This window comes from Podarcis cretensis (assembly GCF_951804945.1).
Source record: "Podarcis cretensis genome assembly, chromosome: 5".
In the NCBI taxonomy this organism is placed as follows: Eukaryota; Metazoa; Chordata; class Lepidosauria; order Squamata; family Lacertidae; genus Podarcis; species Podarcis cretensis.
In genome coordinates, this window is record NC_137174.1 from 21,211,375 (window position 1) to 21,220,371 (window position 8,997).

General features: G+C 42.0%; 1 protein-coding gene and 1 long non-coding RNA gene across 2 annotated transcripts; one reads left to right on the forward strand and one right to left on the reverse strand.

Annotated features, from left to right (window-relative positions):
- Positions 1-271: 271 nt before the first annotated feature.
- LOC307216385 (phospholipase A2 inhibitor alpha-like protein) lies at positions 272-5,409 on the forward strand. The gene is made up of 4 exons (XM_079976566.1): positions 272-414; positions 2,776-2,875; positions 3,623-3,706; positions 4,854-5,409. The coding sequence occupies exons 2-4, from the start codon at positions 2,788-2,790 to the stop codon at positions 5,192-5,194; spliced, it is 513 nt and encodes a 170-aa protein (XP_079832692.1). The 5' UTR covers positions 272-414; positions 2,776-2,787; the 3' UTR covers positions 5,195-5,409.
- Positions 5,217-6,721, reverse strand: LOC307216386. Its single transcript, XR_013839070.1, has 2 exons — positions 6,150-6,721; positions 5,217-6,119 (listed from the first exon to the last, which is right to left on the reverse strand). It is a non-coding gene; the product is annotated as an uncharacterized lncRNA (long non-coding RNA).
- Between the last annotated feature and the right edge of the window lie 2,276 nt (positions 6,722-8,997).

An 8,997-nucleotide genomic window follows, 5' to 3' on the forward strand; every position in this document is an offset into this window, starting at 1 on the left:
AGAGCAACTCCTGTCTGTCCCAATGGCATTAGTCTGCCACCCAGATTGTGTAACTCTGGATTTATTGAGTGTCTCTGTGATGGGTTCTGCTTCCGTGCCAATAAAAACATGCCTACATTGCACTGCATTGAGAAATCTTCAGGTAAATTCATATTTCCCACACTTGTTTCCTCGTGCTTTTGGGTCTGTGGCTGTCGGGAAATTTTTGCAATTTCTAAACATGCAATGATTTTGAAAGACCAAACTGTTCTTAAACAAACAGCTGTAATTTACCAAAAGGACCTCCTTTGAGCAATCGGTTTGCTCAGCCCTCACATTACTCAATCAGCAGGTTATTTTAAATATAAAATGACCGCTGTGTGATGGAAACATTATTCTCAGTGAACCTCCATCCAGAGCATCAGATATCTCAGAGTAAGTTGGGAATTGTAATCTTATGGAATTTGTTTTTTCTGCTGTTTTGATCAGGAATTGTATCATTCTAATAAGCATCCTAGCTGAAATTTACTTTCAGTATGGAATTGCTATGAATGAGGGAGAGTGCATGATTTTTGTTGTACAGTGGTACCTTGGGTTAAGAACTTAATTCGTTTTGGAGGTCTGTTCTTAACCTGAAACTGTTCTTAACATGAAGCACCACTTTAGCTAATGGGGCCTCCTGCTGCTGCACAATTTCTTTTCTCATCCTGAAGCAAAGTTCTTAACCCGAGGTACTATTTCTGGGTTAACGGAGTCTGTAACCTGAAGCGTATGTAACCCGAGCTACCACTGTATCTATTTTATTTAGTGCCCTGTGAAACAGCACCTATTATTTTTAGTTTGACTGGTCCTACATACACAAATAAGTTGAAGACGCCTTGGAAACCATGGTTTGGGTACGTACTATGCATTCAAACCAGGCTGTGCAACTATGGTTTGAAGACAGGTTGCAAACCATGATATGTTCAAGTGTTACAGATTCAGTGAGCAAACCCTGCTTATGTAACTTTTCTTACCTCTCCAAACTCTCCTTCTAAGGAGCCAAGCTGGTCTTCCTGATGCTTCCTTATACACAACCTTAGAGAGTGGGAGAGGCTCAGCCTGATAAGTTAAACCCCCATTTTCATAATGTATTTGGTTAAACCAAGTTTAAGGCAGCAAACGATAATTATTGCTAACCTTGGTTAAGTATTATGTCTGCACTGTCATTGTTTCTGCCATGTTGGACAGATTAATACAAATAATCACAATGTGAATAGTTTTCCAGGTTTGGCTTGTACATTGTGAATTAGAAATTTGCATGCTTTGCAGAGTCATCCTTTTTGTACACTGCCTGGAAGTAAGTCCATTGGGTTCAGCGGGGTTTCCTCCAAGTAAGTATGCAGAGGATTGCATTTTTCGTGTTGTTGACATCTCTTGATTGTTTTGATGTTGGGCAGTCTTCCAATATTTGACCGTACAAGCTGTCAGCCGTCAAATATTAATTACCCTTGGATGTGATCTATTGAATGCAGTAAAATACTATTTAATGCTGTTGAATGTTCTTAAAAATAGTGCCTGCTACAAAGGGAACATTGGCAAATACTATACACCAGTGGTATGTTCTACAGCAACAAGGTAGTACTGTAGTGAACAAACTTGAAAGACCTGGGTTCAAATCTCCACTCACTCATGAAATGCATAATATTAAGTCCAGTTGCTAATTCTCATGCCAATTTACACATCTCTGGATTGTTGTGAAGATAAAAGGGCATAAAACAAATCCAAGGCACATCATTCTGATGGAAGGTCTGGATTGCAAAAGTGGTAAAGATGGATTTGATACACTTGTGGTGGTGTTGTTTTTAAATTGCAATCATTATTTTATTATTACCACCTGCAGCAGCAACATACCATACTTTTAAAAAGCACACAGAGAGAGATATAAAAATATGACAAAACAGCAATGTTTTGAACACTGAGATACTAAAAAGCAGAAAAGGCCTTGGAGCACATAAAGCACAACCACACAAAATTAAAGCACTATTTAATCTCATTGGTTTCAAAGGGAGGGGTAAGTTTGTGCTTCACTTGCTTCTGTTGTGATCAGTGAGGATTTAATAGTGCTTAGCTTTCGATTGATTGTGCTTAAATTATGTAAACACTAAAAGTTAGACTCTAAAGTTGACTATTAGCCCTAGTCAGCACAGCTAAGCATCCAGGCCTGGCTAAAAGCATTTGTACTCGTCTCTATTAATCACTGTTATGTTATTTATACACTGCCTGTGTAACTGGTTTGCCCCAGCCACTCTGGGCAGCTCGCAACAAAATATTAAAAGCACAATAATATATCAACCATTAAAAATTTCCCTTCAGGTGTCCTCTGAAAGTCAAATAGTTGTTTATCTGATGGGAAGGGCATTCCACAGGGTGGGCACCACTACCGAGAAGCCCCTCTGCCTGGTTCCCTGTAACCTCACTTCTTGCAGTAAGGGAATCACCAGAAGTGGACCTTAGTGTCCAGGCTGGACGTTGGAGGTGGAGATGTTCCTTCAGGTCTACACTCTAGTGAAGCAGCAAGTGTTTTGCAACAGGTTTGGAGAATGAATGGACGTTTAGAAATGCTTTAAAGCAAAACAAAAAATACTATTTGTGGAGCAGCATAATACTCTCTAGCTGTAGCTGCAGACCAAACACAGGACAATAATCAAATGGAAACTCGGTAGGCTGCTACTGCCACCTTACGTCATCAGGGACACCAGCTCACACTCTCACTGTCTGTCTTTCTCTCTCTCTCTCTCTTTTTATATATTTCAGACAGTCTGAAAGATGCGTCTGTTTCTAGCATTCAGTGTTCTTCTTCTGGGAACATCTTTGACCAGCTCACATCCAACCCCAGACGAAGATTTGAACAAAAGTACGTTCGTATAATAAGCACGTGGATCAGACATAGCTCAGGGGTACAACACAGGCTATTGATGCAAAAACTTTGGTTCTTGACATCTCCAATCAAAAAGGGATCTTAGGCAGTAGAGATGGCAAAGACTTCTGCCTGAGATCTAGTTCTCAAAAGCTGCTGGTGGGGTGGTTAACCTGTGTTTGGACTGTACCATCTCAGAAACAGTAGAATGGGACTCAGGTGTTGATCTACTATTTAAAAAAATGAACAAATCACAGCACACAGAAGCCAACAAATCAAGGCTGGGCCTTGCCTTATAGCTTTCTGTGTGCAAGGAATGTTTCTTTTTGGATAAGCACTCAGATGTGTGGGACCTTACCTAAAGTGGGACAATCCAGAAATAAGGTTAACTAGCACTTACTGTTCATAAGAGTTAGACCAGAGCCACTGTCAGTTAACATAGCTAATACACGAAATGGGGCAATTGTCTGGTTTTGCGTAAGCCAGATCCATATATTCTTTAGACATATGTTGAACTTAGGGGATCCAATTGAAGAATGAAAAGTGTATATTCAGAGTTTTAAAAGTAAATGCCATACCCAAAGAGAATAGGTATAATGCATGCATAATAGCTAATGGGATTTCTTCAGATGGATAGAAATCCTTTGAAAGAAAAGATAGCAAGCCCAAGGAATATTAAATGTTCCTGGATATTTGTCTTGGAGAGTTAAGTCCCAGTGGAAGTGATACTGTTTTTCCTTTCAGGAGTACATGGTTTGGAAGAAGCTGTGAACCATTTGAAAATAAAATTGGACGCACTAGACAATGCTTTCTATACAGTCCATAAAGGTAAGACAGCTAGAAGTATTTTATTTCCCTCAAACCATTCCCAGAATCCTAGATTCTTTTCAATGTGGATTTCCATTAAGTGGTCCACTTTAGAATTACACTCAGTATGTTATGTTTGCTGCCAGCTTTTTAAGATTTTTTTTTTTTTTAAGTATTTAGGATATGGGAGTTATCACAATATTGAAATGTTGATAAAAATAATTCCTGGTCTTGGCTAGTGATTTTCACACTTTGATGAGGAAACAAGTGTCCCAAGGTACAATGTCTATGCTGCGGAAACATTGTGTCCAGACGTCCCTATTTTCCAGGACAGTCCCAGATTTACAGAAGCCGTTCAGCTTTCTGATTAGATTCCAGAAGGTTCCGCTTTTCCTTAGAATGTCCCTATTTCATTGGAGAAATGTTGGGAGGTATGTGTGTCTTGCCAGAGATTCTGGGTTATGCTCTCGGGTTGGAATGGGTCAGAGACTGTCAACATAGTGCCCTCCAGGTGTTGATAGATTAGGGCTCCCATCAGCCCCAGCCAGCGTAGCCAATGGTCAGGAATTATGGGAGAAATTTAATAACTAAAAATAAACAGCATCTGAAGGAGACACCAATGGCAATCCCTAGACTGTGGCTCAATGCAGAGTTCTTCACAAAGTGAGAATGTCCTCCCCCAGGCACCTAAAGCTCTCCTGCAGCTACAGATTGAGTGCTTAACCAATGCTTCCTCAGCAATCTTGCCTGCCATTACTGAGTTCCTGTTCATTTTCAATGTAACACAGGATTCCGTGTTTACAAATTGCTGAAAATAGACTCATAGCATATTAGAACATTGCTAGTTTTAATTTTTGAGTTTGACCAAACGGTGGGAGGCAGTGGAAGACAGAAGTGCCTGCCGTGCTCTGGTCCATGGGGTCACGAAGAGTCAGACATGACTAAACGACTACAACAGTTTTAATTTTTAACCTCCTACTCTTTAAATAAGGTGCATTGCCCTTTGCTTCTCCATTGCATCCTCCACATCTGATCTCAGATCGTAAGCTCCTTGGGTCTTTCACTTAAGTTGCTCCATAGTGCATCGTGAATATTGGGGTCTATATCAACCAACTTGTAGCAGCAGAGCATTTGAAATTATTGGAATGATTGTCTCTTGTATTTCCAGCTCGCAGTTTTGCAACTGGCAGTGAAAGGTTATACACCACAAATCTTGGTGAAGGGGACTTCAAAACGCTCAGTGCCACCTGTCTTGCTGCTGGCGGTCATGTTCCTTCTCCGAAGACGGAGGCTGACACCAACGCTTTGCAGAGTGTGTTGAAGAGGCATGCGAAATCGGCCTATGTTACGGGCCACAATTTTGACGCATACACAAAGTGGGCATTTGGGGAACCAAGCAACTCTGATGGAAGCAAGAACTGTACAAAAGCTGCCGAAGATGGACAGTGGTACTCTACATCATGCGAAGAGAAGCTCCTCACTGTTTGTGAATTTTCCTTTATCCCCTAAATTCAGAATCAGTCTGGTGTCAATTGGAAAGAGTGGTGGACAAGGAGGACCTAGGTTCAAAGTCTCACCCTCTGGGTGACTCTCAGCCTAACCTACCTTGCTGTGTTGTGAGGATAACATTGAGAAGCCCCCATGTATACGTCCTTGAGCTTCTTGGAGGAAGGATGGGAAGTAAATGATTGTGATAAATAAATAAAAGGCACTGCTTGAGCTTCTCTGGTACGCTTGATATGTGTTTTGTCGGTCATGTATGAAGCTTATGCCTAGGAAAGATAAACCTACTCCATATTACCCACCCCAGTTTCTGTTAAGCCAGGCCAGCAAGGTGAACCTACCTACCTAAGTCACACATTCTGAAACAATACATGAACTAAAATGCAAACATCTTTTGAAACTCACACTTTCTCTTCCCGGTCAAAACCAGACTTCCTTAGCGTATATACTTAACAGCACTCATGTTGCATCAGTTAGTCGTTTTTCCCAGAGTCATCATGCTTCAAAGTGTCATCAACCACCCATTTGTTCATTTTATATTTACCAACCACTCCTCCAAGAAAGCACAATCAAAGCAGGTACAATTAAAATATATAAAGGCAACCAACTCATACTAATCAGTAGGCACATTTGCATCTTATTCTGAACATTGTCTCCAAAGGCTGTGTGTGTTGTATACAATAATTTCTTAAAGAGTGTCAAGCATGCCATTCAGGGGTGCCAACTTGGATAAAATATGGGGGGGGGCAGGTAAGGCCTGCCCCACATAACTGATTACATGACACAGCACACACATTCCATTTGAATAGCAATACATATCAACTTTTTTGGGGGGGGGGTCTGGCCCACTCAAATATTTTATGGGGGAGTGAAGGGACCTCAGCCCCTAGGAGTTGGCTCCTATGATGCCATTTTTTGAACTGCATATCAGCTTTGGAAAACATTTGCTTCAGCTTCTTACTTACCAATTACAGCCGTACCTTGGTTGCAAAACGCCTTGGAACTCGTACGTTTCGAATCCTGAACAATCGAAAACCGGAAGCGAGTGTTTTCGAAAGCCGAACATCCGGCGCAGCTTCTGATTGGCTGCAGGTTGTTCTTGCAGCCAATCAGAAGCCACGTCTTGATTTTGAACAGTTCCGGAAGTCGAACGGACTTCCTGAACGCATTCTGTTCGAGAACCAAGGTACGAATGTATATTTATTTCAGCACAAAGACTTCCAACAAACCAAAAGAAAACCCCAAAGCACTGCTCTCCTTTCAGTTTTGTGACATGTTTGAAGGAGATATAAGCAATACGCTGTTTGCTATTTTATTACCCTTATTTGAAGTGGTATCTCCCATGGAGAAAACCTTACGGCTTGTGAAAAATCACCTACAACCATTTTCTGAATCAGAGTACAACATATCAAGAAACACATCCTATTTCCAATTAAGATCTTTGAATAAGAGATAGTGACAGAATCCAGTAAAATGAAAAGGGAAAAAAAGTCATCCCCAGGGAATGTGTAAGTTTGTTTTCTTACACTCTCCCATATAGTAAGTAAGTAATTTTATTTACGGCCATAGGCCCATACAGGTAAAAACGAGACATAAATAACAACTTGTGCACGTGGGGAAAACAGCCACTAAGCACCACTATAACAATAAAATACTATAGAATAGAATGGCATACTACGCCTTAGTTAGCTTGTAGTGCCCCTTGGCGTCGCTTTTGGGTAAGGACAGCGACCAGGAACCTTGCCACTTTCAGGGTCGTATGAGTATCCTTATCCTGCAAGATTTGGGCAAGGTGGAATTTTGATGGGGTGCCCTCTAGTTTCTGTATGATTGATCCCAACAAATTTGCCCGTGGCACATTAAACAGGGGGCAAGTGAACATAATGTGCTGGAGCGACTCCGGTGTCTCCTTATCACATTCGCACATGGCGGGGGCTTGGCCCTTTGAGAATCTATGTCTCAGGACGCTGGAGGGAAAAACGTTGAACCTCGCTTTGGTGAAGGCCAGTCTTTGGGCAACAGTCGAAAGGGAGGAGAGGTATGATGGAACGCAGTAAGTTATACATTATTAAAGTTTTCAATCCATTCCCTCTGTGACTGCCAGGAGGCTCTTTGTTTGCTTGTCAGCTCAAGCAAGTATTGAACGAGTCTTGATTTATTCATAGCAAAAATAAAGATTTACAAAACACTCCGTTTTACTGTCAAATTGCAATGTTCAGCAAATAGCTGGCAAGCACAGCTCAAGACTCCATGGGACAATGAAAAATATTTTAAAGACCATCATTTCTTTGGAGTAATGATTTGAAGAAGTAGAAGTGAAGGGGTTTAGGAATGTGATTTAGCATTTGTTAGGGTTTCAACCAGGGCTTTGTTTTTCTTCAGCTGGCACTTCCCAGGTGGGCACCGTTGCCATTCTAAGAGAATGAGGGAGGTGTTCGTGGTGAGTTCCGTGAAAAATAGCACTGGTTTCAACCAAAACAAAAATCAGATCGGGGTGGATTGAAGTGTCTTGTGGTTCATTCTGGCATTGGGAAGAGGTTTCTGAGAATGCATGCGCCTAACCCCACTTGCTAAATGCTGCTGCATGTACCGGTCACACCTCCGGATGATGTGCAAGCAGCATCAGGTTGACGGGGACCTGTACATGGTCAATAATAATAATAATAAATTAAAAATTATTTATTTATACCCCGCCCATCTTGACATCCTACAGAGAGAGCTATACATGCACACACTATCACAATGGTACCTTGGGTTACAGACACTTCAGGTTACAGACGCTTCAGTTTACAGACTCCGCTAACCCAGAAATAGTACCTTGGGTTAAGAACTCTGCTTCAGGTTAAGAACAGAAATTGTGTGGCAGCGGCACAGCGGCAGTGGGAGGCCCCATTAGCTAAAGTGGTACCTCAGGTTAAGAACAGTTTCAGGTTAAGAATGGAGCTCCAGAACGAATTAACTTCTTAACCCGAGGTACCACTGTAATTTGCTATTTGCTTACTTACTGGATTTCATACCCATCCTTATCATCATAGCATTTTCTTTCCCACCCCCTTTTTGTTTTTGTTTTATTTTTTAGGAGTCTGGGCCCCCTCAATGTTCAGAGGGCATTCAGTTCCGCCCCGGCTCCTCGCAATGTTGCATGCGCAACATCGGAACATCATGTGACGTTGCACATGGGATATCAGGATGTTGAGCTGGGCGCCCTCAATCACCCTAAGCAGCTGTTACCTCTGCTTACTGTAATGACCTCAGGGTGGGTTACAACAATCAAATATACAATTATAAAACAAATGAAAAGGTCACAACCATAAAACCAGAAAAGTGTAAAAAAATAAAAATAAAAACAGTGGGAAATAGCTGCAATGCAGAAAGGCTAGTTGGAAGAGGAAAATCTTCATTAAGTATATATCCATGTAGGAGGGTCCCCTTCAGTGTTACAGAAAGTGTTCATTGGCAGAGGGAGGGAGAGCTACCTGAGCGCCACCCGCGTTACCTAATTGTACACATCTACAGGGGACGCGGGTGGCGCTGTGGTCTAAACCACAGAGCCCACGGCTTGCTGATCAGAAGGTCAGCGGTTCGAAACCCCATGACGGGGTGAGCTCCCATTGCTCGGCCCATCTCCTGCCAACCTAGCAGTTCAAAAGCACACCAAAAAGTGCAAGTAGATAAATAGGTACCACTCCGGCGGGAAGGTAAACGGCGTTTCTGTGCGCTGCTCTGGTTCACCAGAAGCGGCTTAGTCATGCTGGCCACATGACCCAGAAGCTGTACGCTGGCTCCCTCAGCCAATAAAGCGAGATGAG

Bases quoted from the DNA above. Each gene is read 5' to 3' on its own strand.
- LOC307216385 (XM_079976566.1), top strand. From the start codon at position 2,788: ATGCGTCTGTTTCTAGCATTCAGTGTTCTTCTTCTGGGAACATCTTTG. The intron at 2,876-3,622 runs GTACGTTCGTAT...TTTTCCTTTCAG, and splicing joins AGACGAAGATTTGAACAAAA to GAGTACATGGTTTGGAAGAA. The intron at 3,707-4,853 runs GTAAGACAGCTA...TTGTATTTCCAG, and splicing joins TTTCTATACAGTCCATAAAG to CTCGCAGTTTTGCAACTGGC.